The 22041-nt window shown below is 43.5% G+C and overlaps 1 protein-coding gene across 1 annotated transcript in view; it reads right to left on the bottom strand.

Annotated features, from left to right (window-relative positions):
- LYPD1 (LY6/PLAUR domain containing 1) overlaps nt 1–19568 on the bottom strand; it is a 42786-nt gene extending 23218 nt beyond the window's left edge. Inside the window, exons 1-2 of the mRNA XM_016187796.2 lie at nt 19077–19568; nt 17715–17852 (exon numbers count right to left, since the gene is read on the bottom strand). Of these exons, the coding sequence (XP_016043282.1) occupies nt 17715–17852; nt 19077–19128 (190 nt within the window). The 5' untranslated portion in view covers nt 19129–19568. The remainder of the gene's footprint in view (nt 1–17714; nt 17853–19076) is intronic.
- Nucleotides 19569–22041: the final 2473 nt, after the last annotated feature.

The raw sequence follows: 22041 nt of genomic DNA on the forward strand, positions 1-22041 counted from the left end.
CCAACAACGATGACATACAACAATAAAAACAACAAGGGCAACAAAAAGGAAATAAATAAATTTTTCTTAAAAAAAGAAAAATGCTCAGAAATGGGTAATTGGAATGAAACTGCAAGCATCTTCACTAAGATCTGAAAAAAACCAGAAGAGGCCTAACCTATTCCCATTTTTTTCCCTCTTAAAGAACACCATGTGAAGATTTCTGACAGCTTCTGCATCATAATGGGAACATCTCTAGAAGCAGCAGCTTGCCTGTACTTAGGCCTCATTACCGTTACACAAGACATTGCTCATCAGAAATAAAGAGTGAAGACCTGGAAGGAAGCTCTTCCCTGGGAGATTTAATTTTCAATTTCTCATATTAAGGTGTACTTCAGTTAAAACCCAATATTCTGGCCCTGAAGTACTCTTCCTCTGCCATGCATGTGAGTGTTTTTAAAACATTCCATTTGAAGTACAGATGACCATAGGAACCAAGCAAGAATAGTAATTATTCTTAAAAACTAAGAATGGGGGGGGGGGCAGGTGGTAGCACAGTGGGTTAAGTGCACATGGTGTGAAGTGCAAGGACCAGTGTAAGGATCCTGGTTCTAGCCCCCAGATCCCCACCTGCAGGTGGGTTCCTTCAAAAGTTGTAAAACAGGTCTACAGGTGTCTTTCTCTCTCCCTCTCTGTCTTCCCCTCCTCTCCCGATTTCTCTCTGTCCTATGTAACAACAATAATAATAAAGGTAAAATGAGAAAAATGGCCTCCAGGAGCAATGGATTTGAAGTTCAGGCACTGAGCCCTACAATAACCCTGGAGTGGAAGAAAAAAAAAAAACACAACAACAACAAAACTAATAACAGGGAGGCCAGGAGGTGGTGGATCTGGTTAAGTGCGCACATTACACTGCACTAGGACCTAGGGGTCAAGCCTTCGATCCCTAACTACCTGCAAGGGAGGCTTCATGAGTGAAGCAGGGCTCTCTCTCTCTCTCTCTCTCTCTCTCTCTCTCTCTCTCTTTCTCTCTCTCTCTCTTTCTCTCTCTCTGTCCCCCTCCCCTCTAAGTTTCTCTCTTATCAAATAAAGTTTAAAAAACTAACAATAGTAAGATAAAGTAACCAAAAATTAGGTGTCAGATGGTGCCATCTGGTTGAGAGCACATCTTGCCATGTGTAAGGACCCAGCTTCTAGCTCCTGGTCCCCATCAGCAGGAAGGAAGCTTCACAGGCAGTGAAACAGGGATACAGGTGTCTCTATCTCTCCTTTCACTCTCAGTTTTTCTTTGTCCTATCAAATAAATAAATAAGTACAAAATAGGGGCAGAACTGAATTCTGTACCACATATCTATAAAGATCCTGACACTAGTACATCTTGACCAAGAAGTCAGAACTGGACACTGAATATAAAGCTGAGTTTTTACCCTCAAGATTAAAACAAAACGAACAAACAAAAAACCACGAAGGTGCTTGTTAGAACAGCCACCACAACAAAACAGACATGAATCCACACACCAAAAGAACATTCTTCTTCCTCATAATAGGGATGCATCAACTTCTTTATTCAGAAGCCTTTGATTACTCCATTCAAAAGTTCTTTTGTGCCTGAGTTTAATTTTCAGGGCTGTTAACCACTGATGCCAACTTAATTATAGCAAACAACCAACCCATAATGTATGATGTCAACTCTTAGTTTTATTTAGTTTCACATTAGAGTTAGACTTCTTTGATCATTTATAATTCTCTGAGCCAGGAAGGTTTCTACATAGTCACTTGCTTTTCCTTGGCTGTGGTCTTTGTTCCCCAGATGCCAGAGGGGACTGAGGGGACAGATACTGATGACTTGTTATCTCAGGAATAGCAGTGCCCCTCAATGATTTATGAAACTGTGCTCTTGTATTTTTTACCTTGCAAGTTTCTTCTGATGATAGTTCTAAATCTAAATAGTATTAGATTAGTATAGTGTGGCTCAAAGATTCAAAATCAGTCTCCTGCATACAAATTCACCCAATTATAGGAAAACAAGGAACTTTGGTGGCATAACGGCTCCAAAGGGGATGACCCAAGGGCACCATAATACTTATTACAAAGTAACCTGAACTAGTTGCCATTTTTCTGTAAAAATATTTAGGAGCTACTCTCTGCTCTAATCTAGCTTTCTAGGTCTACTCTCAGCTCTTTTACCATTTTCCCAGACAATACTTTTAGCCCACCTGCATGTTAGCTGTCAGGCTCAAGCAAAATTACTAAAGTCTTTGACTAAACTAAGTGATGACCTTTGCAGCCACTATGCCTTCGGGTCTTCCTCTTCATGACTGCAAGGCCCACTGACCACCTGGGTCCGCCCCCTTGTAGGGCCCCTGATTTTGATTTGTTTGCTCTTTCTTCTTGCCCCCTTTTTAAGTTCATTCAGCTCCACATTCCTGATATGACTAGAGTAATTGTTAATCAGGCTCTTGTTCACCCCTATAAGCATTTACCCACCGATCCCCAGCAACCCTATTTTGACACCAAGATTTAAATATTTCTGCTATCATATCTATCCCTTCTTCTTCTTCTTCTTTTTTTTTTTTTTTTACATAAAAGAAAAAAAGAGAAGATGTTGGAGGATGGGCCCACTGTCCTGGAAAGTCCAGGCTGTAGTTTCCATGAGGTCTGAGTGGGTCTGACCCCAGAACCCCCCCCCCCCCCCAACACACACACACACACACACACACACACACACACACGGGTTGAGATATGGCACGTCCCTGACCTCTGGAATTTATGATGGCTGGGCCCCCAGACATGGGGAAATTTCTACACGTGGCACCTCCACCCTTTCCTTCTTTAATTAAAAGCCATGGATTACTGTGTATGGTTAACTTATAAACTGCCAGCAGACATCCTGATTGCTCAGTTACCTCCCTCTCCACCCTCCACTGCCCTAAAGTAACCGCAACCGACCTCCTGAAAAATGTACATTGTAAAATTTGTGACCAAACCTTGTGTGGTAACATTTTACTTGTGATCAAATAGTCTATAGGTCAAAATGTGACTATGCATTGTCTTACTCTGTGTTTGGGTTAATGGTTACCTCAACCTTCCCCCCGAGTTAGGGGTATGTCTGCCTGCTTTCTCCTTCAATAAACGAGTTGCCCACCTTTCCGAGGCCTCTCCCAGAAAAAAAATTAATAAAGTTATGGTACCCTTGGAACATACCTAAAACAGACTTCCTAGCTTCTTCCCATCCAAAGTCCCCAGTTTCATCTTTCTGTACCTTTGGGTTCCTATTTATTAAACAATTTATTCTGCTTTATATCTTACCACTTTTCAGCCACCAAGTCGCAGATGCTACTATGATGCCATGATGACTTCCCTGGGCAGACGATCTCACCAAATATGTCCTGGAACCTCCCCTCCCCTCCTCATAGCCCTACCCCACTAGGGAAAGACAGAAACAGGCTGGGGTTCTGGACCTCCCTGCCAAAGCCCATGTCCAGTGGAGAAGCAGTTATAGAAACCAAACTTTCTGCCTTCTGCACCCCCAAAAGAATTTTGGTCCATATTCCCAGCGGGATAAAGAATAGGGAACTTTCCGAATTATATTAAGTGAGATAAGCCAGAAACAGAAAGGGTATGGGATGGTCCCACTTATATAAAAAAAAAAAGGTGACAAAAAAGAAAAGAAAGGGAAAGGCAAAGCAGAATTTAACTGAGTATTGCACCAAAGTAAAACATGTGGGGGTGGGTAGTAGATTTTCAGCTCTACTCTAGGGGGCTGCGGTGGGGACAGAGACCTTTGGTGGTGGGAATGGTGTTAATATATAATCATATTAACTTATATTCTTATAAATAACTATTCAATCAATATGAGAGATGGAAGATGGCTTTAATGTCTCGAACTTTTCAATGCATAGGCTTCAGTTCTGAGTACACATTCCTTCAATCTAAGCACTTAAGATTTAAAATAAACTGATTGAATTTTAACACTGAGCTTAAATTGTTAATGCATTTCTAATAAAGCTTTTTAAAAATATTAAATCACCTGTAATCTTAGACCAAAGAGACCAGAAGCAACCAATCTTGTCAGTGTATTATATATAGTTACTTGTAAATAATAATAAATGACATAAAACATGGTAAGGTCTTGTATGGCACAGTAAATCTTAACCACAGGATTTTCAAAGTAAACCAAGTTCCCAAATAACTTGTCTATAGTATTAATTATCTACTGTCTTTTTAAACCCTAAGACAGCAAGGAACTTATTTATTTATTTATTTATCTGTTTATGATAAACATAGGAAGAGAGATAAAGAGCCAGACATTTCTCTGGTACATGTGCTGCTGGGGATTGAACTCAGGACTTCATGCTAGAGAGTCCAATGCTTTATCTACTGCACCACCTCACAGACCACGACAGTAAGGAACTTTCCTCATTCTCTATAAACCATATTTCTCCAAGCCCTCGAACCTCTAGGTCTTTGCTTATTTTCCTTCCTGCTTCTCTTGATCCATACCATTTGATACTGCATCTGCTGATCTCAACCAAATCAATGGCACCTCGATATGATTCACTTCAGACTGTGTCCAGAAATGCCAGGCCTGCGATGTCAACCCTTCAGCTCCAATACTCTGGTGAGAACTTTCCTATCTCACAGGACTCCTTAGTCCCATTTTAGGTGGTGCACTTCCTAATAAACTTACAGAACCTAGATATAGAGCAGAGCCTTTGAGATAGTGCACGGATCCGTAAGCTGGGGGAAAGCATATCCCTTAAAATAAAAGTGCGCAACAGTCTATAGTGGCTCAATAGGTACAACAAGCAGGTGGAAAGACCCAAAGAAGACACCATAAAGTATTCAACCAAATATCTTCTTTCTTACTTACTTTCTCTCTCTCTCTCTCTCTCTTTTTGCCTACAGAGTTATTGCTGGAACTTGTTGCCTGCACTATGAATCCATTGTTCCTGGAGGCCATTTTCTTCTTTTGTTGTCCTTGTTTATCGTTGTTGTTGTTATTATTATTATTGCTGTCATTATTATTTGACAGGATAGAGAGAAATGGAGAGAGGAGGGGAAGACAGAGAGGGAAAGAGAAAGACTCCTGCAGACCTGCTTCACAGATTGTGAGGCAACCCCCCTGCAGGTGGGAAGATGGGGCTCGAACCAGGATCCTTATGCTGGTGCCATATGTGGCCCAGGGCCCTAGTCAGGAAATCCTAGGATTCCTACACAAATATGATAGGCCTAGACCTCTAACAGATCCCTCTCTCCACTATCACTGGCGATCTCCATCAGGAACAACATCATAAACCCTCTGTGGGCTTCTTCAGGATCTTGGTGGTAGAAATTGCCACTCTCTGAAGGTGGATTGGGTCAACATATTCTGCCACTCGAGGAAGACCTGAATGAATGCAGACCTGCTCCTGAATGCAGTCTAGAATGTTCCTAGCTGTGACCATGGCATTCAAGGTCAGGCTGACAGGGATGCAGAGGTTATACAGGCTCCTGTGCTAAGTGTATCTTGATGTGTTTGTTTATTCTAAGAAAAGAGTGAGTGGTGTATAAAGAAATTAAGCCTGTTCCTTCTCAGTGGCAAAATTCCAAGTTTGTGCATGGACTGCTCAGGCTGCCATGACACTGACCACCCAGGAGCTACCCTCCTCCCTTTTCCTCTTGGCAAGCTGTGATCATGAGACAATAGCTTGGCCAATGAAAGAGTAGCAGAAGTCTGGTGGAGAAATTTGAGAGGCTTTGTTTTCTCATTAAAATTTTGAAAAGCCATAGGTTAAAAGTTCCTTGTACCAGCTCTCTCCTTTCATTTGTAATATCAGTTACCTGTGAAAAGAGGCAACAAGCTTGAGAACAAAAAGCCAACATGCCTCCAAGTGAGAATAGGAAAATGGAGAGAACTGGACTATGGGAACAACTCAAAGACCACTTGCTTCAGTGCTAGCTTGTTCAAGTAAACAGTAATATCTCTATGACTGATGTCCCTGCTAACTTCACTTATCAGACCTAAACATTCTCAAGTGGCACCAAAAGTGAGGTCTAGATCAGGGCTAAGAAATAAATGAGGAGCTGAGCAATGGTGGCCCCGCTTGAGCGCACATGTTCCAGTGCACAAGGACCCTGGTTCAAGCCCCCAATCCCCACCTGCAGGGGGGAAGCATCAGGAGCAATGAAACAGGTCTGCAGGTGTGTCGCTTTATTGGGGGCTGGCCAGTAGCACAGCGGGCTAAGTGCACATGGCACAAAGTCTAAGGACTGGCGTAAGGATCCTGGTTCCAGTCCCCAGGTCCCCACCTACAGGAGGTCGCTGCACCAGGTTAGAAGCAAACAGACCAGCACAAGGATCTCAGTTTGAGCCCCTGGCTCCCCACCTGCAGGGTGAAGCAGGTCTGCAGGTGTCTGTCTTTCTCTCCCCCTGTCTGTCTTACTCTCCTTTCTCCATTTCTCTCTGTCCTATCCAACAACAACAGCAATAACAATGGCAACAATAACAATAACAAGGGCAACAAAATGGGATACATGGCCTCCAGCAGCAGTGGATTCCTAGTGTAGACACCAAGCCCCAGCGATAACACTAAGGCAAAAGTAAAAAATAAAAAAAAAGAAAGAAAGCTGAGCTTATCAAGTTCTGTGAAGCTTCAGCCCACAGAAAAATGAAGGGAGGGGACAAGTCTCAATGCTTCTTGATGCCTAGGAGATACTGCAACCCGTGCTTTTTTCAGGGGACACAAACATCAGACTGGATTAAATACCCTGGATTAAAACAATGACCTTGGGTCCATGCTCCCATAGGGATAAAGAATGGAAAGCTTTCAAAGGAGGGGATGGGATATTGAGTTCTGTGGTAGAAATTGGTGGAATTGTACCCCTCTTATCCTATGGCTTTGTCAATAATTCCATTTTATAAATAATTTTTTTTAAAAAAAGACAATGATCTTAATGACATCCAATCAGAGGGGCACAAGAATACAAGTCACTAGTCAAATTCTCGGAGTTGAATCAAACAGTTTAACTACAGGCAGAGACAATAGTAGAGTAAAAACAGCCCCCTCCCCACCTGAGGTGTAATTCACCCAAATAAATAACTTAGAAGTTCACGCCCCTGGATCCAGGTAGTGGCATACCTGGTTAAGTGCACACACTACAGTGTGCAAGGACCCAGGTTCAAGTCCCTAGGCCCCACCTGCAGGTGGAAAGCTTGCTGCAGGTCTCTCTGTCTCTCACCCTCTCTATCACCCCCTGCTCTCTTGATTTCTGTCTCCAGTAACAAACATTAAAAAAAAGTTCATCCCCCTCTCCAAAGTGAGGATGACCTCCATGATGTAGGGTTTTTAACCAATGAGGTTTTTTTCCCCAGATAGAAACAGAGAGAGAGAGAGAGAGAGAGAGACAGAGACAGAGAGAGAGAGAGAGAGAGAGAGAATGAATCACAGCATTGAAGCTTCTTCCCATGCAGGCAGGCCTGGTTTATGTGCCAAAGTAGATGCACTATCCAGGAGAACTAATTTGCTGGCCCAGCCCTGTATATTTTATTTTATCGTTATCATTATTTGATCATTTCTGGGGTTTCACTGATCTGACTCAGCTTTTTTTACAGAAAGAGATAAAGACACAGAAGGGAGAAATACACTGAGGGGAGAAAGACACTGTATGTAGTACTGAAGCTTCCTCTGTGCAGTGGGAACTGGGCTGGTACCTGGAGCATGTGAGACAACAGGTGCACTACTCAGGTGAACTATCTCACTGGCCCAACCCTGTGGATTTTTCAGTTATGTCTCCTGTGTGGGAGAGACCTGGAGGTGGGCGAACTTTCAGAGGGAGGATGTAATAGTGTGTGGTGGGGGAGAGTTATTTTCTTCCTGAGGGAACTCATGGTCAAGGCAGATCAGCTCTGGGTAACAGAGTTTCAAATAATTTAAATCTCTAGCTGTCTGGATTGACTGGATGGTGGCCTGTTACTTAGCAGCTGGCTTGACTAATGAAGAAGTTAGCGGTGTGTTTCCAGAAAACACTCCTACTCAAAGCAAGACAGATCATTCTTGAAAGCAAGCTGACAAACCAAATAAAATAAATAATAATAATACAACAAAAAAACCTATAGCAAAAGGCTAAGGTAAATAGCATAATGGTTATGCAAAGAGACTCTCATCTCTCATGCCTGAGGCTCCAAAGTCCCAGGTTCAGTCCCCTGCACCACCATCAGCCAGAGCTGAACAGTGCCCTGGTAGAAAAAAAAAAAATTACAGTGTAATATCTATATTTCAGAACTCCTTAAGCAACAATGTTTAACAAATGATAGTAGATAATACACATTAGAATGCTTTTTCTAATTCAACTAAAGTACAAAGAGGTAATTTTTTCCTTTATTGTAATTTTCTTCTTTTTAAAAAATTAGTCTATTTATTTATTGAATAGAGACTGCCAGAAATGGAGGAAAGGGAGTGATAAAGAGGAACAGAGACAGAGAGACACCTGCAGCCCTGTCACCACTCACAAAGATGTCCCCCCCTGCAGGTGGGGACTAGGGGTTCGAACCTGGTTCCTTGTGCACTGTAACATGTGTGTCCAACCAGGTGTGCTACCACCTAGCCCCTTCTAGTTTTCTTCTTATGTTAGATACTTTACTTTCTTACTTTCTGGTGCAATATTAAAAAAATCATAATAAGTCTTAAAACTTAATTTTTTTCTTCTATTTTATTGCCCCCAGGGCTATACTGGACTCAGCTCTTATGTGACAAGCCCAAAGCTCCCAGCAGTCATTTTTCTTATTAGATAGGACAGAGAGAAAATGAGAGAGGAAGGAGAAAGAGATACCTGCAGACTTATCTCACCACTCATGAAGCTCCCCCTCTGTAGTTAGGGAGCCAGGACTTGAACCTGGGTTCTTGCACATGGTAAAAAATAATGTTTACTCAACAGGGTAAGCCACCTCCCAGCACTAAAACTTGATCTCAAATTCAGCAGTGTGTGTGTGTGTGTGTGTGTGTGTGTGTGTGTGTGTGTGTGTGTAAAATAACAGTGAAGAAGGAGAAAGAGGGAGGCCAGGTGAATGGGCAATGTCCTCCAGCTGCCCTTTTACAGGAATGAATGACATGAATGAACTTCAGTGAATGAAGCTGTAGTTCTACTAGATTATATTATACTCAAACACTGGAAGTACTGTGCAGCAGGCAAGCTACTGGAGAACAAGGATCACAGAACACTTCCTTGCATCCTGCCATCACCAGCACCAGGACAGTTGATCCTAGAAATACTTCCCAACAGGATGAGGTGAGTAGGACCCACTGGTTGAGCCTCTTAGCACATGTAAAGTGTCTGCTTCCAACTTCCTTTATTCTTTCTTTCCCCTTCCAATTGCCAGTCAGAGTTACCAATTTTTCAAGGAAAGTTAACTAGGCAGGCACTGCTTGCACCCATTTCCTCACCCCTTCCCTCTCTTATTGTCTTTTATTTATTTATTGGATAGAGACAGCCAGAAATCAAGAGGGAAGGGGATGATAGAGGAAGAGAGAGACAGAAAGACACTTGCAACACTGCTTCTCCACTCACAAACCTTTCCCTTTGCAGGTGGGAGCCAGGGGCTTGAACCTGGGTCCCTGTGCATTGTAATATGTGCACTCAACCAGGTGCACCACCACCTGGCCTCTTTCCTGCCTTTTTCTACTGGGACAGACAGTTGTCAAATATTCTTGCCTAGCTTTGAAGCTTTACACTCCCAGTTTGTATTTCATCACTGGGTGGAAAAGTAGTCAAGGTGTCCAGCCTTTCTTATTTCCTTGGGATATGCGTGTTCTGAAGTTAAGGGAGACCCAAGTGGTTTGCTGGTTTCACATAAACGGCAAAGCAGTGCATAGCATCCATCATCCAGCATCACTTCATACACCTGCTTCCACTGAGGCTCTTAGAAGAATTCTCTGTGGAGAGCATCTTCAACTGCTGCGCACATTGGTATTCCTGTCAAGTGCAGTTTGTACAGACCAGGATGGGCCAAGAGCTGTATGCCTGGCGCCACCCACCTCTGGCACTATCTCCAGTTGTCCCTCTGTCCTCATGAACAAGTCCAGGAAACGGAACAACATAAAAAGCTATTATCCATGTCCAGTGAGAAATGAAATGCACTGGACCAAGTATCACAACTTTCTTAAAATAATACACTTCATCATTTTTGCATCTGAATCCTCATGGTTTGCAAAGTCATAAAGCTCAAAATCAATGTCTTGAACTCTTATTGCTTTATTCTAATTGGATGCATTCTTTTAAAAAAGCCATTTGTTACAAACTTTATCTGGTTTCACCTTAGCCAAGGCACTAAATTCAGCTCATCTACTGCTTTGCTTTGTCCTGCTGCAAGCAACCAGGACATTGGAAGCAATTTATTAATAAGAGAATATGCCCTACAGCTCTGGCCTGTGAAAACAGTTTCTGAATCTCAATGTTGCCACGAACCAAAGTATACCATGGAGAGAAAATAAGAGAATGTCACAGATCGTAATTCTTTTTTTTTTTTTTTTTCCCCAACAGGGATATCTCTAGGACTTGTTGCCTGTATAGCGAATCACTGCTACCGGGAGCCAGTTGTTCTTTTTTCTTTTCTTTTTTTTTTTTTCCTTTTCTTGTGTTTTATAGGACAGATAATTTGAGAGGGGGAGTGGGGACAGAAGGGGGAAAGATAATCTATAGCATTGCTTCACTGCTTGTAATGCTTCCCCCTGTGCAAGTGGAGACAGAAGCTTGAACCGCGGTCCTTGCAGATCATAATCCCTTTGCTTATTTGCAAGCTTGATCACCCCATTTGATTGAAGTTTCTAAATTATAGTCCAACTTTTGTGGAGACCCCTACAAGAGGAAACATACTGTCTCCCACCAGCATCCTTCACCCCACAAGTACAATCACTTCTACGACAATGTAGAAGTACAAGGCAGGACAAATACAGCTTAGTCTCTAAGAAGGAATGAAAATAAAAGCAAAAAAGTCGTTTCTCACATTTCTGGAAGGAAACAATCCTGCCTACAAAATCAATGGTTTGATCTGTGATGAAAAGGCTAGACTTGCGCATGTTCATTGAGCACTTATTTATCTTAGGTGATCAAGCGTGCTGGCATCTTGATGTCTTAACCAAAATCTCTCCCCAGAATATCTCTTACACTCTATTTTCAAGTTCTTTTAAAAATAGATTTTAAACATTTGTATTGGGAATTTAATAATGGTTTACAAGACTGTAAGGAAGGTCCACTCAAGCTTTCTTAGGAGAAAGAAATGTCTCATCTTAAGGTTCAAAGTTTTCCTCACAAAAAATCCTATCCATGCAAATCTTCTCATGTGGTATACTGTAAGCTGAAATCTCCTCTAGTCTAAGAGACCTGTGGATCAGGGACAACACCACATGTTGGGAAGAGCAAGTGAGATCCCTGATAAGGATCTGTAGGTGTCATGGATTACATTATCAGGTATCCCAGGGCTCCTGCAGTAAACAAACCAATTTGAAACCTTTCCATGTATAGCAGCTGAGGGCTTTAAGAGAAAACACTAGTTTTAGCCTAAAGTCAAGGCTTGAAGAACACAAATTCCTTTGGTTCAGAGCCATGCCCCATCCAACCTCACCCACTATACCATCTAGGAATAAGCCAAACCCAGGCTTTCACTTCAGCTCCCAGTACAAGTGAGTGGAAAGTACACTCAAAATTCAAAGTAAAATGATGAACCTTGAGGGCAATTATTCTACTTTTTTATATATAATTAAGTAATCTTTTTAAAATTTAACATAATAGATAACTTCTCTTACAAATGTAAAGGCGGAAATGGTGACAGAATCAATCAAAAAAAGATCTTTGAAAAAGGAAGACACACCATGTGATTCATCTAGCTGAATACTTCAGTATACAGCTCTGATTAGATTGAATATAAATGCAGATGGCTGGGTGCTAGCGCACCGGGTTAAGTGCACATAATGCAAAGCACAAGGACCGGAGCAAGGATCCTGGTTCGAGCCCCCGGCTCCCCACCTGCAGGAAGGTCGTTTCACAAGCAGTGAAGCAGGTGTCTATCTTTCTCTTCCCCTCTCTGCTTTCCCCTCCTTTCCCAATTTCTCTCTGTCCTATCCAACAACAGCAGCAGCAGCAACAATAATGGGAAAAGGTTGGCCACCAGGAACAATGGATTCATAGTGCAGGCACTGAGCCCCAGCAATAACACTGGAGGCAAAAGAAAAAAAAGAAAGAAAGAAATGCAAATGGCTTAGGTAAACTGGTAACATTTCTATTTAGTCTACTCTTGTCTCCTGAAAATATGGAAACACTACAGACACACATTACAGATGCATATAGATGTATTTGAATACATTATTCTAAGCGAAACAGCCACTCACAAAAGACCACATATTTTATAAACCCATTGACACAAAATATCCAGAAGAGACAAATCCATGGAAACAGAAAGTTGACTAGTGACTCCCAGATTAGTAGTTGTAATTGGTGCAGGGGCTCTTTTACAGAGCAATCAAATGTCCTATAATTAGGTTAAGCACTCAGGAGCAGTCCTCAGAACAGGCATGGACCATGGATGAGGCATCACCTGGTGAGCATTCCAGCACTTTCCCATTTTTAGGATTGATTCGGTAAGATGGTTATACAATAGCATTTCTCACCATCAGGCTACATCCTCACAAGAAAGTAGGTGGCCTGTTTCTACATCTTACAAGGGAGAAAACTAAGCCCCTGGGATGTTAAGTAATCTTTGCAAAGTTGCCAAATATGGGCAGCCTGGCACGCTTGCATTCTGTCCTTGAATGGAATCAAGCACCCCTTCCATCTGACAAGTAGGTACCAGACTAGGGTGCCAAATCTGCCCATGTAGAGTGCTAGAGACCTCTGACAGGTTTGTGCATTCGAACTTGTCATTATTTCTGGAATATGGAAGGGGAAAAAATAAGGAGAGAGGAAATGAGGAAAAAAAAAAAAGAGGAAGATGTAGAATCAGGTCTTGTTTCCAGAATATATAAAGGAAGAGGATTTTCTTTTCAAAGTTAAAAGGGAACATGTATTTTGTTCTTATACTTTGTTCCACTTTTCACTTGAGGGAGGGGAGGAAAAAAACCATCTTCTCTGCTTCTCTGCTTAAATGCATTAGGTAAACCATCAATGATGGAAGCTTTCATGAAATCTTAGCAGAGGAATTAGTGTTATGGGAAAGCCAGATCAATCTTCAAACGCGTCATCTATGGAGATGAGAAGTCAGTATTGGCTGTGTGTTCAACTGGGAAGTCAATATCAACAAATGCTTCAGTTCCAAGGCACTAGAGGCATTTGCTACTCACTCTCCAAATACTTTCTCAGAAACCACTTTTGCCTGCTTTATCAAAGCAACGGAATGCTTCCTGAGAACTCAGGGAATGAACGTAATGACTGGCAAAAATGTCTTGCTCGTAAAAGAACTGTTCCTTTCCTATCCTGACCAAAAGGAGGTAGTGATGTTGGCATTCACCTCATAGAATCTTTTCTTGTGTAAATTCATCACTTTACTGAAGTTGACAACAAAACCTTTTTAGAAGTGCTGGTCTTCACATGTGAGTATATCTTTCTTGCAACCCATTTTTTCCCCCCTAGACTTATTGAAGTCTTCTTAGTGAACATATGTTGATTTAAATATTTTTCTGTTCATTCCTAGAGTAGAATATATAGTTGCTTCGATTCAAAACAGAAGTGAAGGTGAATAACGCCATAGCTGGGACTTCTAAAAGACAGACAGCAAGAGAAAGCTGTCAGAAGATAGAAAGATGTGGCTCAGAGAGGGCCACTGGAAGATTAACAGACTTCACTAATTCTAGCAAATTTATTCTGGAAAGAAAAACAAAGCAATTTAAACATCTGAACATCTGCAAAAGAATGACTCAGTATTCTCCGTTTTTCTCATGCAAGAATTATACATGTCAATAAAAGAGGTTAAAATAAACAGTCATTGCAGATACACCACCCACACGTGTGTATGTGTGTGTGTGTATGTGTGTGTTTGCCCATGTCCATGTGTGTACATACAGCTCAAGTACATATATAGCTGTGGTATTTCCACATTTGACTCTCTATCTGAATGAAAAAGCAGCCCAGGAACAGAGAAGTCATGCATGCCTGAGGTCCTGGGCTCTGCAATAATAAAAGAAAGGAACAGTGGTAGAGCATTTGCAGAACAAGCCCTTCTTATCAATCCATCCCAAAGTAAATGTCAAAGCCTATTATCTGCAAAACTTGGTCAAATTAAGTAGAGCACAAAATTAAGAAAATACAGATCATGGCTACCTTTCCATTTCTTAGTACTAGGAGTGAGTGACTGATTATTTGGGGGACAGCAGATTCTCACTCCATTTTATGAAATATAAAAAATTAATCTAGCCAAGGCATGGAGTCAGCTCTATCCAACTTAATGAGCAACTAACTAATCTAAAAGGAAAACAACCATTACTTATACAGTCATAATATAGATGCAACATGGCATATCAATCAGTAGCTCTTGTATTGCAAAACAGACAAAAAGATTAATGCATGTTGCACAGGATGAGTGACAAGATCGATCAGGTTACAAATTCAGACCATGAACTTTCTTTCAATATACTGCATTTAACTTTTAAATAAGGCTTAAGAGAACCTTTAACGTTTTGTTCACTGACAAAGCTATATTTTACTAAGGGCAGAAATTGGCTAGTCTATAAAAATTAAATTATGCCCCTTTCACTGTATCTAGTCAAGAGGAAAAACTCTAATTACAAGATTGCACTGTCAAACAAGTGCAAATTCATATTCTTTATACCCTGGTTTAAAAATTCATATATGGGAGACATCTATTCTGAAATGAAAATCAATATTTGAAATATTTCACTGGACTCAATGAAAAGAAAGGGCAAGAGAAATGTCATTATCAAGGATGCTGGTAAGCAGTTATCAACTCTTTAACTGCAGACTTTGTGAGAACTCATTCTTTATGCAAACATTTAAATAGCAACTAGTAAGAACAATGGCCAATGGGCAGATAGTGCCTCAAGCCTTCTCTTCACCACAGTCCAGACTTATCACTCCAGAAATGACCACAGGGGAAAAGAACAGCAGAACATCCTGGCACCTTGTAAGAACACTCCTCTAGATAGAGAGCACTTTGAAATATACTCTGCAACTGAAAAGAAAAGTAAATGTACCTGCCTCAAAATACACAACAGCAGGCTTTTCAGACTTAACTTTTGGAGGGAGGGAGGGAGGGAGGGAGGGAGGGAGGGAGAAAGGAAAGGAAAGAAGGCATGCATGCATGCAGGCAGGCCTGGGCATACTGTCTTGCTTGTGTGTTTTTGACAGAGAATGCCTCTTGTTGCAGTTTGATGTCAAACTTGTTGGAACCGTTAAAATCTACTTGGAAGTTATGGTTTTTGCCCGTCACTATCAAAATACCAGGACACATAAAATTCAAATTAAAAAAATATCACACTGGTTGGATTTCATACTCTTTCAATATCTGTTTTGGGGTCTGTCCACTGAACCACTTTACTAAGATTTTTGTGTCATTCGGTGAACATGAAAATTGTCCAGGCCCTTAGTATTTTGCCTGGAGTATGTTTTCAGGAAGACCTGGAAGCAAGGGTTGCTGCTGAGAAACAGGCGCACTTGAAAATGAAGTGTGTAGTATTCTCCTTAGAATACTTATTTTAGATGGAAAGACATATGGGGGGGAGATGGATGTAATTAAGTTCATATTTCTGACTAATATCTTAGTCATATCCTAGTTTTAAAAACATGAAAGCCAGATACACAGTGACCTAGAGAATATGGAAACTCCTAATATGTTTTTCAGACAACACCCCAACACCCCCTTCATTTTTACTGGTGATAAACTACTGCCTTGAACAAAGCTGCAAATATTTGAAAGTAGCCAAGTAATCAGTGATTCCAAAAAATAACTCTGTAGAAAGGGCAGCAAATTTTTGGTTTGGTAAAATGTACAGTTGTGGGGAGCCGGGCGGTAGCGCAGCGGGTTAAGTGCAGGTGGCGCTAAGCACAAGGACCGGCATGAGGATCCCGGTTCCAACCCCGGCTCCCCACCTGCAGGAGAGTCGCTTCACAGGCGGTGAAGCAGGTCTGCAGGTGTCTATCTTTCTCTCCCCCTCTCTGTCTTCCCCTCCTCTCTCCATTTTCTCTCTGTCCTATCCAACAACGACGACATCAACTACAACAACAATAAAAAAGACAACAAGGGCAACAAAAGGGAAAATAAATAAAATTACAAAAAAAAAAAAGAATAAGTAAAATTAAAAAAAAAATGTACAGTTGTGAAACACAAAGAGAAATCTATCAGCTTGTGCCCCACCACCACCACCACTTTGGTGGTGGATGCAGTATGGAACCATATTCCTGTAATTATATAATCTTGCACATCATTGTTAAATCATTGATAAAAATTACAAAGTAAAAACTAAAAATTATCACTCATAATTTTTACTAAAGCATCACCACTGTGCTTTGCCTTTTTAGCAGCTAAACCCATAAGACAAGCCAATTCATCATTATTTTACTTGAAACAAATTATTTCTGAGAACAACAAGCCCCAGAATCCCAATAAAAGCAGTTCTGATTGAAGGAATCCATACCTAGGAAAATGCTTTTTTTTTTTTTAATGAAAAAAAAGCCTTTAAAACTGTGCACATGAATCAAATCCAGTGATGAGTTATCTATTTCCCCAATAATTGTGTGGTTAGGACCATGACATTTCTACTCCCTTCTCTTAGAAGTAACTACTTTCCTGAGGTATTGGCTTTGAGAGTATAACCCTTGCATGAATTTGCCAGCAGAGTAAAAGTATTGCTGAACTCTGACCCCTTCGTTTTCTGTGGGCAGTGCAGATAACACACCGAATAAGAGCAGGCTTTGGTTCATTTGGTTTAACTGATCACATGCAATTCTCCATCTCCTAGATGTCTTTAAAATACTCACTTCTCTGCTCACTGGTCTGACCTTGGAAATTGACACTATAGTTCCATTCAATTTTCTGAAGTTCTAGTTGCATTTTAGAGAACTGGGCATTCTGGTAAGATGACTGGAGGGGTTATGGGGAATCCCACCCCAGTGAAAAGGATGCTAGTCAGCTGGAGTGAAGTTTACTCCAAAAGACACCTTTCTTTCCCTGCATAAAGTCTAGGACCTCACTCTGATGAGCAGGAAATCACAATCCTTTGAAAGATCTTGGCAAACTCTGCCTGGGATTTGATGCATTAGTTCTAAAATTAAATAAAGATTCTGCAGTGTTCCTCAAAGAAATATGGTGTGGCTCTATGACAAAACACATTTTTCAAGCTCTGACCTCTGGGGACTTCAACTAGCTTCATATTTCAGACTGACATTGCTCACAGGCTACTGTCTACTTGTCCAAGCAGAGGTGATTAGCCCTATATTTTTCCAGCATCTTGATCGCTTTTTAGCAGAGGGAAGTGAGGGAAGTAAATAAAAAAAAGAAGAGCCACCAATTTAAATGCACTACCCCTCCCAAGTCCCCTGTGGAGAAGCCCTGTTAATTAACTCTAATGAGATTAAAGATTAAAGTTACTTGGAACTCTTCACTTTCCCTGCACTGTGAAAGCATATCTGCAAATAACCAGTTTGTGTGTGTGCATTAAATCAAAGCCAATCACTTCCCTTGTAATTCTGAGACTCCTTCATTCCCACCCTGGCCCAGGCTGGAGATGGGAAGCACAGTGCTGCCTGACTCTTACCTGCACTTTGCTCCATCACTTCTTTCTGACACATGTCTTGAACATTCACGGTGCAGTTGACAATGAACTCCGGGGAGGAACAGTCGTTGTTCAGCTGGAACTCCTCACACTGGTAACACTGGATTTGAAGCGCTAGCCCTGCGGGGAAATTGCAGTAGGGGGTTAGATCTGCACCAGAAGAAGAGAGACCACCTTGCAAACACTAACTACCCTTAGGTAACCAGCCAGCTGCTGGTCGGACCTATGGTGTCTGCACTCCTGGGTCTGTTTCCAGGAAGGCGGATGTGGTTGCAGCCGGCAGGGGGCGGCGAGACCACCAAGGTTCCAGAAGGTTAAAATGAAATTCTGCTTGAGACCCCCGGGTCCAAGGGCCAAAAGACAAGAGCCTGCCCAACGCCACACCTGATTTTTCTCCCTGGAGGCTGGAAGGGGAAGGGAGCACAGTATAACCCTGAGAGCGAAGTAGCTCCGCTCTATGGCAGATGATTTGCCTAATTATAATCGGCTACAAATTGCTTAAATGTTATTTTGGCACCATTCTTAATTGCACCCACAGACGTTCTTTTTATTTTTCTTTACTTAATTTCTGAAGCCAGCATTCTGGTACCGTGGCTCCGAGGCTCCCAGAACGACCACCCTGGACTCTGCGAGGAAGCACCAGAGGACAAGTGCCGCTGGTGCTCCAAGTACCCAAGCCGCCCCGAAGGGCTTGGGTCGCCCCTAGCGCGGCCGCGGCTTGTGGGAAGGGGCGAGCGTGGGTGGGGTGGGGGCTGCGTATGCTCTCGCTCACCACAGCACCGCCTTGTTCTTCATGCCTCCAAGGGCAACCATTTGGCCAGGGCTGCAGAGCCAGATGGGCTATATGGGGCTGCGCTCCCGCGGAGAGGAGCGAGTTGGTCTTGCACCTCGCATGGCCGCGGCCCTGCTGCTTGGCTGGGGTCTCCAGCTCCCGTCCAGAATACACCCTGCACCCGTCCTGGTGGCGAGCTCCTAGCGCCCCCTCCCCGCCTTCACTGGCTGCGCTCTGGAACACAAGGCGCCAGCCCGGCCCCGGGCCGCCCCGAGCCGCGCACCTGTCGGCGGCGCCCTCCGCCCCTGCGGGTTGCCAGGGACGCTGAGAAGTTGGAGGGGTTCTGGGACGGTCGACCCCTCTCTTTTGCCGGCGCCACGGCATCATTCCGTCCCTCTTTCCTGTCCAACCTTGTTTACTCTCCCACTCCTGCAGCCCTGGGCGAGGTGAGTGCCCCAGCAAGCCGCCTCCCGGGCCGGAGACCCGCGGAGCCCCGGGCGGAGGGCGCAGGGGTCTGCGCGGGGTGTGGGCGCGCCCGCCCGCCCGCCGGCCGCCGCGGATCCGCTCCTTACCTTGGGGCCAGAACAATCCGCAAAAAGTTGCTGCGATGCCGAGGATCCACATCCTCCCGGAGCGGTGGGGCCGGGCGCGGGCGGGCGCTCCCGAGGCTGTGGCGGAGGCTGCAGGGGCTACGGCCGCCCAGAGGAGCCGCAGGTGCCGCCAACGGCGCCCGCATCGCCCGCCGGCTCCTCCCGCGCGCGTCCTGGCCGGAGCGCGGCGTCTCCCAGGAACTCCTGAAGGGACGAGCGAGCTCTGGGGCGCCCCAAAGTCTCGCCTCCTCTGCCCACCTCCGGCTCCCGGCGCCACGTGACGGCTGCCGAGTTGCGGTGGGGGGCGACGGGGAGGGCCGGGACGTCTGGCCGAGTCCCCACCCTCTTCCCGCCCCCACACGTGCCCCGCACGGGGCGCCAAAGCGGGGGAGGATTTTCCAGGAGCCTGAGGGTGGACTGGGGACTCAGCAGGTGCCGCGGGGGCTGCGGGCCGCAACCAGCCTGAACCCCAGGTGGGGTTGCTAGCCCCGCGCCTGAAAGGCTATGGGCCCCAGGGCGCCGGTGTCCTCTGGGCGCCCGGGCGCTGGTGGGCACTGGTCACGGGAGTGGGTCCCTGGTGCGGCTAGGGGCCGGGGAGCACGCACCCTCGTGTCAGGCAAAGTTGCAGCCCAGCAGCTCACCGAGCCCCGCAGCCTCCCCCGCGCCCCCTGCTAGGCGCCCCTCGGTCTCTACCCAGCGGCGCCCCGTGGAGGGGGTGGGGACCGCGCCCCCTTCCGCCCCCCGTGTGTGTGTGTGTGGGGGGGCAAACATCCAGATAGTCCGAGAGAAACAAATAGGAGTGAAGGGAGAGTTCTGGGCCACCGCCCCTCTGGTGTCCAGAAGGCTGAAGCCCGCACCTTTGGTCTCTGCCTACACTCCCGTCCTCCCCTTCACCGCGCCCCTTAGCGCGGGACTCTGCCTCCCCCGCCCCCTTTCTCCTGTGGGTCCAGCCGACCCTCCCTGAATATTCTGCGGGCCGCAGTGCTAAACCAACACCTCCCCTGTCCATGTCACGGAGCCCTGCAGCAGGTGGTGCCTGTCTGCTCGCTGCGCTTCCCAGCCCCCCCCCCCCCCACGGGTTCACTCCGGGGTTCCCCAATCCCCTAGGGAGCACCTATTCCTATGGAAATGGCCTCTCAGGCTTTATCCCTCTTCTCTCCCCACCGCCACCCCTTTTGGAAGCAAGCTCTCAGACCCGGACACTAAGCATTTCTTTCTCCATCCTGCCAGCAGAGCAGGTCTGGAAATGGGCTTAAATGACTTTCTTGTAATTCCTCCGCAGAGATCTTTCCATATCTGCCTCTAGGTCCTTCTCTCCTGTGCCTCCTCTCCTTCTCTGTTCTAGTTAACCCCAAAAGGAGACTACAGTGCTTTGGCCATTACTCTGTAGACACTGATCTTAACAGTTGGCTGAATTACTATTACTATCTCTGAGGCAAAAGGACTAGTTTATTCCTCCTGCAATTCATTTTTGGAGCACACGTGAAATTCAAATAACTTAACCAAAGGGTCCTTGAACAAGTTCTTTAAGCTTTCAAAGGGTTCAGTTGTGATTAGTTTTATTCAGAAATGAAACAAGAGAATTTTTAAAAGTCCGAACAATGGCATTTTACATACTTTTCACTTAAGATAACAAAATTCAAATATGACAAATTGCACAAATTAACCACATAACACTGATCATACAATATTCTTTAAAGAAACAAGCATGTGCTAAAGTAACCATATAGATGCTAAAAATATTTCTATTGTGCCTAGTTGACACGCTCCTGTACAACAGCAATTATAAATAGTTCACATCTAGAAAAAATAGACATAACCTTTAAAATAGAATTTATCCTTACATATACACAGATTTTGTAGGAAAAAAAGATATTAAAAAGTAGGAATTTTCCATAGCACCAACCATTTTATTTTTTAAAAGGTGAATATTACAAATAGGAATTTCTTTACATTTCTAGATCACCTAGATTTTAATAGCAAAAGCAGGAAGATAAAAATCAACAAATACTGATGAGCTTTATAAAGAAGCACTAAGTAGGAGAGGATGAAAGGACATGTTTGGAGTGAAAACCTGCTATTAAAAATAGAATTAGGTCTCTTCTGATATATATTTCTTGTGATCACTGTTACACTTCAGTACCCTTTATATTTTTTCAGTAGAAACAGAATTACACTTACCACTAGAGCTTGAATTTCTGGGAACAATTATAAAATTGCATTTGAATTAAAATTTTATCAAATTGAGATTATGATATGGCGATTACAATGAGTCCTCTGAGTCTGGGGTGTTATGCTGTAAGTTTAGAGAATGTACCAAAATAAACTTGATAACTAGGACAATGAACAAAATCTTTAGTTGGAATTAAAATTATATATTATCAACTTTGAAGACTTAGCACATCACTTCAAGAGCATGGCACAGATTCAATTTATTGCTGTCTCTCTTTTATTTTTTTGCTACAAATATAATTTCTTTTCCAAAAATTTACAACTTCTGTACAGTTATTCTTAAAAGTGCAAACTTAAGGACCTCTGTGTCATGGATGTTTTTACTTTGAATCCTCATGGAACACAACAAATTAAGTCTACTGCCTTGTCAGAGAGGCAAACTCCAGTGAGCTGCTTGCTGTGTCTCTGACAACCAGGCTCTGGTGTTGGAATAGTTTATTGTTATAATGTCTACCTGCCTTCCCTTCCCCCTACTCCTGTTTCTTAAGTGCTCTATTTTCAGCTCACTAAGGGGGAAAAAAAGTCCTTTATATATCATTTGAACCTTGACTTGCACAGGAAGAGAAGCTATCATATAAGGAGTCACTCAAAGATTCCAAATAGTCTCCCCCAGGCCTATCTGAGCTACTCAGAGATACCTCTACATTTTTTTCTTTTTCTTCCATTTGTCCTTCAGCCCTGTTCACAGAGTTCTTCTCTTTTTCTAATAAAATCG

This window comes from Erinaceus europaeus, chromosome 18 (genome assembly GCF_950295315.1).
Source record: "Erinaceus europaeus chromosome 18, mEriEur2.1, whole genome shotgun sequence".
Classification (NCBI taxonomy): Eukaryota; Metazoa; Chordata; class Mammalia; order Eulipotyphla; family Erinaceidae; genus Erinaceus; species Erinaceus europaeus.